This window comes from Peromyscus maniculatus, chromosome 1 (assembly GCF_049852395.1).
Source record: "Peromyscus maniculatus bairdii isolate BWxNUB_F1_BW_parent chromosome 1, HU_Pman_BW_mat_3.1, whole genome shotgun sequence".
In the NCBI taxonomy this organism is placed as follows: domain Eukaryota; kingdom Metazoa; phylum Chordata; class Mammalia; order Rodentia; family Cricetidae; genus Peromyscus; species Peromyscus maniculatus.
The window spans coordinates 46,949,678-46,965,322 of record NC_134852.1 but is presented as its reverse complement, the minus strand read 5'-3'; the positions used below and the strand labels follow the sequence as shown (position 1 = coordinate 46,965,322).

At 46.9% G+C, this 15,645-nt stretch overlaps 1 protein-coding gene across 6 annotated transcripts; it reads right to left on the bottom strand.

Moving 5' to 3' along the window:
- Nucleotides 1-1,088: 1,088 nt before the first annotated feature.
- On the bottom strand, nucleotides 1,089-15,116 carry Plekhf1 (pleckstrin homology and FYVE domain containing 1). Of its 6 annotated transcripts, none has more exons than XM_076577481.1 (2): nucleotides 15,008-15,066; nucleotides 1,089-6,529 (listed from the first exon to the last, which is right to left on the bottom strand). In XM_076577481.1, exon 2 carries the CDS (start codon nucleotides 6,511-6,513, stop codon nucleotides 5,674-5,676), a length of 840 nt encoding a protein of 279 aa, XP_076433596.1. In that variant the 5' UTR covers nucleotides 6,514-6,529; nucleotides 15,008-15,066; the 3' UTR covers nucleotides 1,089-5,673. The 6 variants fall into 6 exon arrangements, with proteins under 6 accessions (XP_076433596.1, XP_076433592.1, XP_076433582.1 ...); XM_076577477.1 differs by having other exon boundaries at nucleotides 14,810-15,020; XM_076577467.1 differs by lacking the exon at nucleotides 15,008-15,066 and adding an exon at nucleotides 14,217-14,753.
- Nucleotides 15,117-15,645: the final 529 nt, after the last annotated feature.

Here is a 15,645-nt window from a genome sequence, read left to right as displayed (position 1 = left end):
ACTTTGCTGTCAAGCCCATCCATGGTATGTGGGCACATTTTCTGGTATGCTGGTGTCATTTTCTTTGATGAGACCCTGAGGTGGGAGAGTTGGCTCAAGTGTCAGATCTCCCATTCAGCTGAGGACCCCCTCACACTGTTATAGAATGGCTGACCTTGTTCACTTGCCCTGCCAACAGTGTGTGTGGCTCCTTTGACCCACAGCCTTACAGCAGGGACTTTTATTTTTTAAATAGTAAACATTCTAACTGGGGTGAAATGACAGGTCAATGAAGTTTTGATTTATATTTCCCTGATGGCCAATCATACTAAGCATTAATATATATTAGTTATATATATTACAATATAGAATTATATATAAATGCTTGGTATTAATATATATATATGGAAAATATGTAAGTAACATATATTTCATTTCTTCTTTTGAAAAGTGTCTATTTGCCCAATTTTACAACTAGCTAGAATTTTCTTTTGTTGTTTGGTTTGTTTATCTGAGGTAGGATCTCACTATGTAGCCCAGACTGGCCTTTAACTCATGAACTGTTGCCTCAGCTTCCCAAGGATTACAAGTAACGCCACCCTATGACTCAGGGGGCAAAGGCAGCTGGGTCTCTGTGAGATCAATGCCAGCCTGGTCTACATAGCAAATTTCAAGTCAGCCAAGGTGAAAGTGAGATCCTGTCTGTTTTTCTTTTTGCTGCTTGTCTGTCCACTCTTTTCAGTTGACTATGGCCCTCCTGTCTATTTTTGCTTTTGGTGTCATATGGAAAATCATTGTCTATAGAAGCCTTATGGAAGTCTGCTGGTGTCTACATAGCAGAGAGAGAGAAAACTGACTCCTACAAGTTGTCCTCTGGCCTCCACATGGCATATGCCTCCCATACCTACACAAGCAAATGTAATATACTTTTTATTTATTTATTTATTTATTTTTTTTTTTTTTTTGGTTTTTCGAGACAGGGTTTCTCTGTGTAGCTTTGCGCCTTTCCTGGAGCTCACTTGGTAGCCCAGGCTGGCCTCGAACTCACAGAGATCCGCCTGGCTCTGCCTCCCGAGTGCTGGGATTAAAGGCGTGCGCCACCAACGCCCGGCTATTTATTTTTTTGAGACAGGGTGTCTTAGTGTCTATTGCTGCAATGAAACACCTTGGCCAAAAGGCAAGTTGGAAGAGGAAAGGCTTAATTTCTCTTACACTTCCACTTTGCTCTTCATCACTAAAGGCAGTCAGGACAGAGACAGGAGCTGATGCAGTGATGCAGAGGCCATGGAGGGGTGCTGCTTACTGGCTTGCTTCCCATGGCTTGCTCAGCCCACTTTCTTATAGAACCCAGGACCAGCAGTCCAGGGATAGCACCACCCACCATGGGCTGGGCCCTCCCCCATCAATCACTAAATGAGAAAATGCCTTACAGCTGGATCCCAAGGAGGCATTTCTTCAACTGAGGCTCCTTCCTTTCTGATGACTCTAGCTTGTATGTCAAGTTGACACACAAAACCACCTAGTACACAGGGTTTCTCTGAGTAACCCTGTCTGACTGTCTTGGAACTTGCTCTATAGACCAGGCTGGCCTTGAACTCAGAGATTCACCTGCTTCTGCTTCCCACGTGCTGGGATTAAAGTTATGTGCCACTATGACTGGCCACTTTTTTTTTTATTAAAAATTAAAAAAAAAAGAAAATTTAACAAAACAAGTAAGAATCAGTATTCTAGACCTCACAGATACCAAGATAAAGCCTGCTGAGGCACCTCATTTTGAGGTGCCAACAAACGTCACCTTTTCTAGGAAGCTCTCCTAAGGCCATCCTCTTTGAGCCTCAAGAAGGCTTTGTGTGACCTGCCCTTTGTCTCTGCTTCAAATACAGACAGACCTTAGTAAGGCAGGCCCCTCTTTGAGAACAGCCTGAATACCATGCCTGCAAGCCTTGATTCCAGTCTGGCTGACCATGCTGCCTTAACAAGGGACTGAGGACAATCTCCCACACAGTTCCTTCCCTTCTCAGGCTCCATTCTATGGCCACATGCTAGAGGTTTTTGTTTTTTGTTTTTTTGTTTTTTTTTTGTTGTTGTTTTGTTACATTTACACATATTTATCAAACACTTTGATCATATTCACCCCATTTCTCTCTCTTGCTCCCTCACTAGTCCCCTCCCTTTTCTTAAATCATACCCTTATACTTTCACATTTTTTTTTTTTTTTAAATTAGACACTGCCTATGAGAGAAAGCATGTGATCTTTGAGTCTGGCTTGTTTGATTTAACATGGCCATCTCTAGTTCCATCTATTTCTCCACAAATGACACAATTTCCTTCTCTTTGGTGTCTGAATAAATCTCCAGTGTATGTTACATTTTCTTTATCTGTTCATGTGCTGATAGACACCTAGGTTAGTGCCATATTGACTGTTGTGAGTACTGCTAGGTACCCAAGTGGTACCCGAGTGTATGCTGACTACCCAGATTGAACTGGGTCATCCCCAGTTCTGTTTTGTTTGCTGGGGGGCCTGCACAACGCCTTCAATAGTGACTGCACTATTACATTAGGGCACAGGTTTCCTCTTCCAAACATCCTCACCATTTTCTTTTTCTTTTTTAAAGATTTATTTATTTATTATGTATACAGTGTTCTGCCTGCATGTATCCCTGCAGGCCCAAAGAGGAAACCAGATCTCATTACAGATGGTTTTCAGCTACCATGTGGTTGCTGGGAATTGAACTCAGGACCTTTGGAAGAACAGCAAGTGCTCTTAAGCTCTGAGCCATCTCTCCAGCCCCCACTTTTGTTTCTTACACATCTTATTTCAAGGCTTTCATTCCTGCAGTCTGTTCCCCTCTAACAAAAGCTTCAGCAGTTGGGGGATACTGGGTATCACTTGGTCTTGCACAGGGGTCCCACAGTCATTTGGCTCCTGGGAGTTCCCTCAGTATATCAGTAGAAAAGAGTCAGGGACAGAAGGAAGGCCATGGAAGCTTCCTGCCTACCATCATAGGCAGAAAGAGCAGAGGATGGACTTTTCTTAGATTCCCCCTTGGAAATCCCAAGCTAGCTTCTGTGCACACAGTCCCCATGCCTGCCTACCTCCCCACACTCCAACCATCTGCTGACAAGTCAGAACAAAGTCATCAGAGCAGAGAACAGATTGCTGCCTGTACAAGCCTCTGTGGTCCTGGGGGGGTCTATTGTCATTTGGCCTTGACCTCATCATGTTTCTCCAGGACATGGACCCCTTCCTCTTCAGGGCCTTGACACAAGTCATTGCCAATACCTGGAGGGTTGTTTCTCCACTGGCACGGCTCACTCTCTTCACCCGGGGTGTGCCTCTATGCACCTAGTACCAGCCTCAGCCCACCTGCGAGAATGTAGTTTCCCCTCTCAAAACTGAGAGCCAAGTCCATCTTATTCACAGCAGTGTCCCCAGCATCTGGCAGGGAACACAGCAAATCTCAGTAGCTTTGAATAAATGAACACCTTCCCAAGGTTGTTGACAACCTTGGGCCCTTGTGGTCTCTGACATGTTGGGGCTTAGGGAAGTAACATCCTTGTCCTAGGTCTGAGCCCTAGGCTGAGTGAGGGATGAGTCAGCTCCTGTCTCTACTTACCAGTGCCACATGGTCCTCCACAGCCTGCCCCAACCACCCAGATTCCTGCACCATGCTCATTTTGTCAGGCGATAAGGACAGTGGCTAGACCCAGGCTCAGCCTCAGGCAGTTCCTTCTGTCCACAGGAACTGCTGCTGCCTTTTACACCCTGAAGGTTTCTAGGAAAGGAAGGTTCCAAGGGAGTGAGGTTTGTGAGTCACCAGCCATGGGTGGAAAGGATGGGACTACCTGGTCTGGACTGCTGAAAAGACACTAGATCTAGGTTCAGGAAGCCACTCCTCACCTAGGAACCTGCCTGGTCCTGGGCCCAAACAGGAGAAGCAGCCTGAACCAGTCTGTGTGCTGACAGAGGCCACCAAGTGAAAGGGGCTGCAAACAAACACATCCCAATCCTCCCCAGCCTGTCACTGCCAGTACAGGAAGGGTCACAGGCAGCTCCTGGGTGCTCCATATTCTACAGCACTCTTTAGAGGGTGACCGACCACATGTCTGTCAACTGTAGACTTTGGGGCCTGGACCCAACCTACAGAACCAGAATATAGACATGGAAGACAACATTATATTGGGGGCATGGAGATCCCTGATAATAGGGGTTCACTATATTAGAGTTGAAGGGAAGTTTTCTTAGCACCAAAGTCCCACATGCACCTGACAATGACCCCACTCTATACACAGGGGCTCCATTCAAGGACAGCCAGGTACTGGGCAAAGACTGATAAATACCTGCAGAAAGCATGGTTTTTCAAGACAGGGTTTTTATCTAGCTAGGGCTGGCTTCAGACTCACAATCTTGGGATTACAGGCATGGACTCCGTGAACAGCTTTAAAGAAGGCTTCTGAAGGGCCCTGAAACTTTCTAGTCTACACGCAAAGCTAGTGGCTTGCTCCCCAAATCATAGACACCATCTGCAGGGGCTGAGCAGAGACTACACAGGAGTCTTTTTACCCCAGAAGGATCAGGCTGAGCCAGACAAACACCTATTTTCCTTTACCACCCATTTAGACAGCCCACACCAATAAGCTGGGTATAGTGGTATATGCCTGTAATTTCAGCACTGGGGAAGTTGAGGCCAGAGGATCTCAAGTTTGTATCAGCCCTTTGTAACAAGTCCCTGTCTCAAAGGAAAAGGAAAGAAGGCAGGCAGGCAGGCTGGCTATCAAAGCAGCAGAATGGGGCTTTGTTCTTGGGGAGCCAGCCACAGTGTGGCATGAATGTCTTACTGGGTGGGAGGCATTTCCAGGAATGCCCAGTGTGGCAGTATCAGTGATGGCTGTCCCTACCCGTGGCTCCTACCACTGATTGAGTAGTGTCTGAAGCTGGGGTATTCTTAGACTTAGCAATCAAGAGTTTTTTGTTGTTGTTGTTTTATTGGTAAGTCAGTCTGGATAGGGTTTCTGTCCTTGAAATCCAGAGTCCTAAGGGAAAACATTGCTTCTACTGACTGCAGATAGAGATGGGGACAGGACAGGCACCAGATATTTGGAGGGTGGTGACAGGGCAGAGACCTTGATGGGCTGCTCTGGGTGGGGGGGGGCACAGGCTGCAGCTCACCTGGGCCCAAAGGCACACACAGTGCATCTGGGGTCTAGCTTGGCAAGGACTCAGCCAGTGGTCAGGTGGTGATATCTGCATGGTGGTGGGTGTGCAGGCCTTCTGTGCTGGCATGGGCTGTGCCTGTTAAGGGGTGGAGGTGGGAATGGGGTCTGAAGCTCAAGCTTCAGAGTGGAGTGGACCTCCACTCTGGTCTGGTCTTCCCTTTGCCCTCTTCCACCCTGGTCTTTTAATGCTTGGGACACCTGGCCTGGTCTAACCCCAAGGGCTGTAGTAGCCTGGTCACCAAGGACTTTATGTTCTGGGCCTTGTGAAATGGAAAGGCAATTATCTGACCAGAAGTAGAAGAAGGCCTAGGATGCTGCTGTCTAGCAGAAAGGCACTATTAATAGCTCCGGAACAGCTACCTGTCATATGCCTACTACCATGGGCTTGGGTCCTAGCAAAATCAGACAGTTCAGGACCTGCACTCTTGGGGCTGTGGGCAGTGGACTGGCTTGATGCAGACACTCTGAAGGTGAGGGTCAACTGTGGAAGGCTGACCAGGAGACATCAGAAGCATAGAATTCCACCTGGCTGGGCCAGTCACCATCTCCACTGCCTTCTCTGTCCTCATCGGAGTCATCATCATCACCACTGGATGCACCACAGACAGCACCGCCTAGGTGGGTTGGCTGCCCTGGAGAGTCCCTGTACCTCTCCTTGGCCTCCTCCCTTCGCTTTTGGGCGGCCAGCTCATGGTAGCAGAGGCTGCAGACACGAAGGGGTTTGGGGGAGAGACGTGGCAGCAGAAAACGCTCCTTGGAACACTCAGCACAGACCACAAACCCACATTTTCGGCAGTGGTGACGCCGGGTAAGTGCCGAGAAGCGTGTCTGTGTGCAACGCATGCAGATGTCCGTGGCCTTGTCAGGGATCCAGGGTGCTGCATGCTCAGTGGTGGGCTGGCGGCCTGTGGCCAGCAACTGCCTCCGCACACACTCTTCAATGTGGCTAATCCATTCCTGGCGCTCCGTGGTAGAGGCTGCGGACACCACAAAGGACTTCTTGGCTGTCTTGATCATCCAGCGGTTCTTGGCCTGTGGGGTCCCTGGCAGTGGCTCCAATGTTACCTCTTCCAGGGGAATAATATGCTGGCTGCGGTACTTGCGCTTGCTAAGCACAATACTGCCATACACCAGGATGTCATTGAAGAGGAAGAAGATGCGTGGCTTGGCCTTCTTTCGGCACTCTTTGGTCAGCACCCCCTCGCCCAGGAGCACACGGCCAGGCAGGGCCAGCGGCTGCCCTGATGCCCCAAAACAGCTCTCCACTGCTGCGATCCGCTGGCTGTTGATCTCTGTGTTTGCCAAATGGTCCACCATCTTCTCAGTAGCTAAGCTGTAGGAGGCAGAAAGGAAGGCCATCAATTTGCCCATGAAGTCAGAACCACACTGCTCATCGCCCCCTACACCAGCTCACTCATGCATCAAATCTATTATCCCCAGCCTACCTTGCCTCCCAGGCACAGAAACATAGAGCTCCAGAGGCTGACTTGATACAAGGAGTGGAAGATTATTGGGGGTGGGGTGGGTGATGGGGATTCTCCTGTAGGAGGCATATGGGAGGCAGCTGGTGGTGGGAAGACAGCCATGAGGAGTTAATGCAAGAAATAAGAGACTCAGTGGTCCTAGGAGCCTTGGAAGTAGAGCATAACTCAGGCATGCATCAGGAGCAAGGAAACTGGAATGGTGAGCCTCCAACTCCCATCAGCTGTTTGGGACAGTCTGTTATTGGAAGGATGGGGGTGCACACACTGAACAGTGTATGTTGGACAATATGAGTGTCTGGATCCAAACTGATCACCGACTCTTCGATCCTTCATCTGCCCAAGGTAGCCAGCTGTTCTGGGTGGCTGAACAGGGGCCACACTGCCATCTCAGGGGCCATGTGCTGAGTACTAACTCTCAGGCAAGGGCAGCTTTACTTCATTTAGTCCTCACACAAACCCTAGCAGGTTAGAAAACCCTCTGCCCCCATCTTACAGGAGGGAAACAGACTCTGGTAGTTAGTTGGAGGGAATGCAGCTCAGAAGACAGAGCCTCCTCTGTGGAGTGCACTTGGGTTCTCTGTTGATATACTAGGCAGTAAACACTGGTAGCCTCACAGCATACCCTAGCTACCTCCTGATATTCATACCCACCCTTCTAAGCCCAGCATACTCAAAACTGAAGGATACACAGATGTGGCCACTTCCTGATCCAAGCTTCCAGGCCTGGCATCTCAGGCCTGGCATCTCTACTAAGCTCTAGGTATGGATAGCCACTTGCCTACCCAGTCATCAAATTAGCTTCTTATACTCAACACTGAACCCAATGTTTCCTGGGCCCTCTCCTCTTAGCTCTTCTCCATCATCAGAAACACCATGCACCCACCCAGTGGCTCAAACTCCAAATCTAGTCTTCATCCTTGAGCCTCCTCTTTCTCAGCATGCAACTCCACCACCGTACAACAGCAAGGTGCCATCTTGCCTCACCTGGAACAGGCCATCCCATGTTGGCCCTGGCCCATGACCAGCTTAGAAAGATCCTTTGTTCCTCATCTCAGGAAGCTTCTCCCAGTGATGGCAAACTGGCCAGAGGTCAAATGTAGCCCAGAGCCCATTTTTATAAATAAAGTTTTATTGTAACATGTCTGTGCACATTCATGTATAGGGTATGGCAGAGTTAAGTGGTGACAGGAATCATTTGGTCATAAAACCTGAAATACTGACAGGTTCCTGCCCTGTTTGCGTTCCTGTCCTGACTTCCTTCAATGATGAACAGTGCTGTTAAGTGTAAGACAAATAAACCCTTTCCTCCCCAACTTGCTTTTTGGTCATGGTATTTCCTCTCAGCAATAGAAATTCTAACTAAGATATCACTCATACATATATACCTATGACTAAAAGTTAAATGAATCTTTAAAAAACCAAGGTGGACAGCAATTGAGGAAGACACCAGACATTAATCTTTGGCCTTAACACACACACACACACACACACACACACACACACACACACACACACACACACACACAAAAAAAAAAAAAAAAAAAAAAAAAAAAAAAAAAAAAAACCCTGGTATTTTCCTGTCTAGTTACTGCATGTGACCTTCTATTGCCTCCACTCAATCCTTAGTTTCAACAGAACAGAAGCCTTTTCTTGTTAATAGCTATATCAACAATTCTTTTTTTTTTTTTTTTTTTTTTTTTTTTTGGTTTTTTCGAGACAGGGTTTCTCTGTGTGGCTTTGCGCCTTTCCTGGAACTCACTTGGTAGCCCAGGCTGGCCTCGAACTCACAGAGATCCGCCTGGCTCTGCCTCCCGAGTGCTGGGATTAAAGGCGTGCGCCACCACCGCCCGGCTTATATCAACAATTCTTAAAACTGTGCCATGCCAGTGGGACCAAGTCCTGTGCTCATTCCATGAGTTGGCTGTTTGAAACCTGGAACTTATGCAGGGACACTTGGCTCAGTCTGGGAGGAAGGGACTGGACCTCCCTGGACTGAGTCTACCAAGTTGATCACAGTCCTCAGGGGAGGACTTGTCCTGGAGGAGGTGGGAATGGAGGGTGGGCTGGGGGTAAGGGGAGGGGGTGGGAGGGGGGAGAATAGGGGAACCCATGGCTGATATGTAGAACTGAATGGTATTGTAAAATAAAATATATATATATAAAAAAAACCAAAAAACAAAAAAACTGTGCCATGCACACAGTAAGGTATCATGTACATGAATCTCTCTTTGACACTCAGTTTTTACTTGTTAGGAGGAAGCAGGAGTGATTTGACCTCTTACCACATACAAACATCTGCTGACACACACACACACACAAAGTGCTGCCCACACCACCTGATATAATAACTATTTTTAGTTTGCTGATCTTGGCAGCAAACTTTGCAACCCCAAGCCATTCTGCTAACTGATCACCAGTTCTTGGCTGAGGGACAATCTGACTGCTGTGGATATCACTCTATATAAATAAAACACTGATGGCCAGTGACCAGGCAGGAAGTATAGGCGGGACAAGGAGAGAGGAGAATTGGGGAAACAGGAAGAAGGGGGAGAGACACTGCAGCCACCGCCAGGACAAGCAGCATGTAAAGAGGCTGGTAAGCCACCAGCCACGTGGCAAGGTATAGATTTATAAAAATGGGTTAATTTAAGATAAAAGAACAGTTAGCAAGAAGCCTGCCACAGCCATATAGTTTATAAGTAATATAAGCGTCTGAGTAATTATTATTATTATTTTTTGTTTGTTTGTTTTTTTTCGAGACAGGGTTTCTCTGTGTAGCTTTGGAGCCTTTCCTGGAACTCACTCTGTAGCCCAGGCTGGCCTCGAACTCACAGAGATCCGCCTGGCTCTGCCTCCCAAGTGCTGGGATTAAAGGCGTGTGCCACCACCGCCCGGCGAGTAATTATTTTATATGTGGATTGTGGGACTGCAGGGCTTGGTGGAACCTGGAGAGAAGCCCTCCAGCAACAAATGGCGCCCAACAGCTCGAGTTTCCACCTTAAACCTGAGAATATTTAATAACCAATTCTAAACAGAGCCAAAAACAGGTTCCTGCTTCATGTCTCATAAGGGCAGCTAGACACCACAAAACGCGGGTTTGAACTACTGGCGGGTTCCTGGCATTTGCGCAGTATAGTGGTAATGAGGTGTCTGCCAGTGGCACATTACGCTGTGTGGTAGATTTAGTCTTTACTAGTATTAAAAAAAGGTTTCTGGCCTACACGCTGCTTTGATAAAAGCTTAGACCCACTATTTCTGAGACTTGATGACTCACAAAACTGGTGGAAAACGCCATGTTGGTAAGCTGAAATGGGCGGAGCCAGCAGCCACAGCACCATTTCAGTCTTAGAATACTGCAGTTTAAAGCAATAGATTCACAATATGTAGGCTTGAAAGAGACAAAAAAAAAAATAGATAAATTAATATAAAAAGCCACATAAAGATGAATATTACACAGACAATCTGCATTGTGTTGTCTTTGGGATTTTTAACTGTAAAAAAAATTTGATCGATAAAGATGTTTAATTAAACCAATATGTATATTTTAAAGGTACCTTGACTTCAAAATTTGGATTTAAGGATATGTTGCTTTGGAAAAGAGGTTCTGCTTTTGTTTCCACAGAAAGCCAGAGGCTGTGGATTTGTTCCAGATTAAGATACATCAGGTTTCACCAGCCAAGACCCCCTGAAAGGTCTCCGATGACACCATGGCCCAGTGATCTAACATCCAGAGTGGTTTCAAGGCAACTGGTTCACACAATACAGTCTCATGGACTACCCCATAGGCCTAAAATTTTCTTTGCGTCCCCATAAGATACAGTGCCCCCCTCCAGCAGGAAGTAGTAAGAGATGCTATGCCCAAATTCCCAAATATACCAAGCTGGCTTTAGAGGTGGAATTGGCTCACTCCCCCTCTAAACCCAGACATATTGCTTTAAAAAAAAATGGTTAAGAGATTCTTGTGTCCCAAATCAGAAGAGCCCTCTGGTGTAGGACAGAGATAAACCAATATTTTTATTTAAAACAGTTGATTATAAATGTGATCTCTTTCTAAAAAACAAAAGGGGATATGATAATAGATATATAGGAGGATATAGAGATGATAAGATAAAAGGGTAGATTAATGAACCTACTTTTAAAGAACAGCTTGTTTAAAATGTTTTACATTGGTATAGATTTTAGTTTATGTTTAATATGTTTTACATTGGTATAAATTTTAGTTTATTGATACAAACTTGAAGTTAATTTTGTTATACTGTATATATATATTTCTATTCTTGTTTGAGGTATTATGTTTAACTCATTTAAAATTATAATGGATAATTAAAAATAGATTAATAATTAGTCATCTATGATAATCATATTTGAAGCCATGTTAGTTAAGTCTTCTAGGTATACATAAATATATTTCAGATAGATAGGTAATCTTCAAACACGTCATAGACCTAGAGAATATGGCATTTAAATAACTTAGAATTCTCTTGATGTGAGACACAATTGCTCCTGGCTGCACCAATTTGATCACGAGAGAATGTTGGGCTTCTAAGACATTTCCATTTGGAAGTTTGTCTTCTTGGCACAAAATGGCCTACTGGGCAAAGAACTGCCCTTGCCTTGATGGCTGACAGTACAAATGCAATGCTGTCCTTTCTGGACAAGTGGGACACAAGGAAAGTGACCATTGTACTCTGACAAGACAGAGTAAGATGGTCTTTCAGAATTCCTGCTTCTGGAAATGGTCTGTCAGATACTCTAGGCTTGTAGCCAATTTAAATGCACCAACAATGCTGAGAAACATTAGGTGACTGTCCAGGCTGCCAGCTGTCTTGGTCTACTCTTGCAAGATTCCCGAAAGTTGTTTGCATCCATCTACCATTTCTCAGGTACCATTATATTCCTTCTCAGGTCTTTGATGTGGTTAAAGACTAGATAGTTGTAATTTCCTCAGTTATGATAAAAGAAAAGTTAGATATAAAACCTTAAACTCACAAATATAAGATAGATAGGACATTTTCTTTAATATTGTAACTGTAATTCTTGCTTTATAATTGTTTTGTTATATGTAATTTTACTATGTTAAAGTTAAAACCTTCCTTTTTAAAAAAAGAAGAAAAGGGGAAGTGCTGTGGATATCACTCTATATAAATAAAACACTGATGGCCAGTGACCAGGCAGGAAGTATAGGTGGGACAAGAAGAGAGGAGAATTGGGGAAACAGGAAGAAGGGGGAGAGACACTGCAGCCACCGCCAGGACAAGCAGCATGTAAAGAGGCTGGTAAGCCACCAGCCACGTGGCAAGGTATAGATTTATAAAAATGGGTTAATTTAAGATAAAAGAACAGTTAGCAAGAAGCCTGCCACAGCCATACAGTTTATAAGTAATATAAGCGTCTGAGTAATTATTTTATACGTGGACTGTGGGACTGCGGGGCTTGGTGGAACCTGGAGAGAAGCCCTCCAGCAACATCTGACAAACCCAAACTGTGTCCCTTAATGTGCCAGCATGCTACCTCCATGACCACCAGGCACTATGCTGGGGGCCAATGTGGATAACATCTTCCTGGGGAGAGACCAGAATGGCCCACAGGCAGTAGAGCCAAAGGTGCAGCGGCTTCTGGGTAGCAGAGGCAACTGAAACACTTAGGAGCAGAGGATCTAATAAGAAACAGGGTTTGGGGCTGGAACGATGGCTTGGCGGTTAGGAGCACTTTCTGCTCTTCTGCTCTTCCTGAGGACAGAATTTGGATCCCAGTACCCACATTGGGTGCCTGGCTTACAACTGCCTGTAACTCCAGCTCCAGGGGACCTGATACACTCTTTCTGGCTTCTGAGGCATTCACACACATGTGGCATTCAGTCACGCAGACACATGGATAAAAATAAAAATAAATCTTAAAAAAATACCCAACAGGTTCTTCTCACCTCACATAATGGATAAATGGACCAACAGGAGTAATGAACACTGAGGTGAGCAGCCCTAGGATGGCACATACAACTGACTATCACCTATGCAGAAACCACACAACTTTCCAAACTATTCAAGAAACCCATCTACAAGTAAAAACAGGAGATCCCATACCCATTGGAAGGCTCCTATCAAAGAAAATACAGTAAGTGCCAATGTGGGAAAAGCAAAAAAGGTATGCACGGTTGCTGGAAATGTAAAATGCTATAGCTATGGGCTGGAGCTCAGTGGTTTCTGATGCTCTTGCAGGGACCCAGGTTGAGTTTTCATTACCTACATCAGGTGGCTCACAGCCTTCTGGAACTCCAGTTCCAAGGGATCTGCATGTATGTGGTGCACATACATAGATACACCCATAAAATAAACAAATACATCTTGAGAAAAAGTGACATAGCTACTATGGAAAACAACCCAAAGTTTCCTCAAAAAATTAAAAATAGAATTACCGTACACCCACCTTTCCCACTATGGGTCTGTCTCCAAAGGGACTGGAAGGAATATCTATATTCTTGTGTGTTTACTAAAGCCAAGAGGCAGAAGCAACCCAAATGCCCATCACTGAGAAACATGTGACAGACAGCCAAGGAGGAAATGTGATCTACAACCAGGAGCTAAAAATCCAGACCCAATCTGGCCCACTGCCAGCTTTCCTAAATGCAACCTTAGTGAAATACAATCACATTCAAGATAACACAACCTAAAATACATTTACTCTCTGGCCCCTTATAGAAAAGGTTTGTTGACCCTTGACACATGCAAAATGCACAAGGCACCTTACTCATGGATACTGGCAACGCTATCTGTCCCGATGGAACCCATCATATCCTGTTGCCCACTGTGGTACAGCCTCTATGAGAGAGAGGTCAGGAACCTGGACCTCAGGAGGAGGGAGTAAGGCACCCCCCGACAAGAGGTCAGGTTACAGGGGCAGGTAGGGTCACCTTGCCAGCTCACAGGCCAGTGTGAGCATTCCTGAGTTATTACAAGGGTAGTGAGTCACTGAAACTTTCTGGAATCCTCTTCCAGGAGAACAGAAAAAGTAAAACGAACTCTTAGGTGCCACTTTCTCAGCACCTGCTGCTAGCTAGGTATAAAATGGAGCACATAGCATGTTTGATCTAATTTAGTCACCCAAAATGCTCACCTGGAGAAAGCACCACAGCCACCCTTCACAGCCACCACCCCAGAACCTCAGCTAGTGGCCAAACTTTCAAAGAAGCTCTGAGGCAAGGAAGAGAAACTTTGGCCTAGGGCGCATACCTGTAATCCAGTACCTGAGAAGATGAGGCAGGAGGATAGAGAGTTCTAGGTCAATCTGGACTATATAGTGAGATCTTATCTTAAAAAAACAAAAACAAACAAACAAACAAACAAACAAACAAAAAACAAAAACAAAACCTAGTTGGGTAAGATAGCTCAGAGGATAAAAGTGTTTGTGGCCAAGACTGACTGAATTCCATCCCGGGGACTCACATGATGAAAAGGAGAGAATGACTCCTGAAAGGCGTGCCCTATTCATATTAAACAAAAAACTCCGCCCCCCCAGCCCGATCTTCGTGACTTCTCTTACCACATACACACAGGGTGGCCTGTCCCACCCCGCAGGCCACAATGCCAACCCCCTCCTTTCTTGGCGCGTCTGGGTTGGCCAGGTCCCAGTGCTCAGGCAACTGGCCTGGCCCCTCTAGGCAGCTCTGAGAGCTGACGTGGGCAGGACGCACAGCAAGTGAGGCACTTCAGTTTACACAAACCGCAGGGATCTTGACCCCGGCACTGATCGCCCCTCCTCCTCGGCCTCTAACCCTGTGGAATCTGATATCAGCTGTGTTCAAATTCCAAGGCCTGCTCCCTCTAGGCGTGTGCACGCGTTCCAGACTGACTCGGAACTGCCGTTTTTCCTCCTACTGAGGCCTGGTGACGGGGCTTCTGCACTTCAGGTGTTCCCTAGGAGAGTCCGGGCCGGGTCCCACCCACCTCAGTAACTTCCTTTATGAACAGTCGCTGACTCAAACTCTTCAGGGTCTCAAATCAGAGGCCGGTGAGAACCGCTCCTCCCACCCTTAAGATATCACAGGCCAAATAATGACTCCCGGAACCTAGTGGGACAAGGTGCGGACTGAAACCCTGTGGAGGACCCTCCCCCGGCTCACAGCTCTGGCACACCTCGGGGACTCAGTGGCTCCGGAGTCCCCGCTGTCAACCGCTTCCCAAAGGAGCCCTCACAAGTCAGCAAGTAGAGAGCACTCTGCTCCGGTGGAATCCCAGATGTCGATCTCCCCGGCCACCTCGACCCACGGCTGCAGGCGGGAGGGGAGCGCTTCCGGTGCCTAGCCTGCTTACCTCCCGTGGAGACCCGCTTACCCCGCACAGCCGGTCTGCGTATGGTCACCGCTCCCACCCGCCAATCCTCGCGCCGCCCACGTCTCCTGGTTCCAGCTCCCTGGCTATGCCCTTTCGAGGGTCACTTGGCCAATCGGAGCCCTAGCACGCAGGCGGGGGCGGAGCCGGAGTGAGCCCAAGTTCCCCAGAAATGTGCGCGGGTGGAGTTGAACCGCTGGATGGCAAGAGGGTCAGCTCTTTTTCTGCGTGTGGTTGCGGGACGGATCCTTAGTTTGGAGTGCCGTCCCCGACTTCTCTGGCCGCCGTGCTGAAGGCTGAGTCGGCGCGGGTTCGGGGGACGGTCCACCACTGAAGCACGCGCGACAGGATGATGGGACTGTGGGCCCTCAGATGCCCCTGTTATCATGATGTCTATCTATTTTCGGCGATGGTGACACGCCTTTTATTAAAGACCAACAGAACTTTATAAAAATTTCCTAGTGGAAAATGGCAAAAACACACGGGAGGAAATGAGTCTAGTTGACCCCACGTTCTTATCACATAGCTCCAACGTGAATAGGTTAAGTACCCCTTGCTTGACTCCACCTGGCTGGTGGTGATACTCAGAACTCAATTCCAAGCCTGCCTTCCTGTCTAACCGGCCTCCACGCAATCTTCTT

What these genes read in the sequence shown, in the direction of transcription:
- Plekhf1 (XM_076577464.1), bottom strand. Translation starts at nt 14,165, where the DNA reads ATGAATAGGGCACGCCTTTCAGGAGTCATTCTCTCCTTTTCATCATGT. An exon ending in CTCCTGCCTCATCTTCTCAG is followed by an intron (nt 6,530 to 13,920) that starts GTACTGGATTAC and finishes TGCCTCCTACAG; the next exon opens with CTTAGCTACTGAGAAGATGG.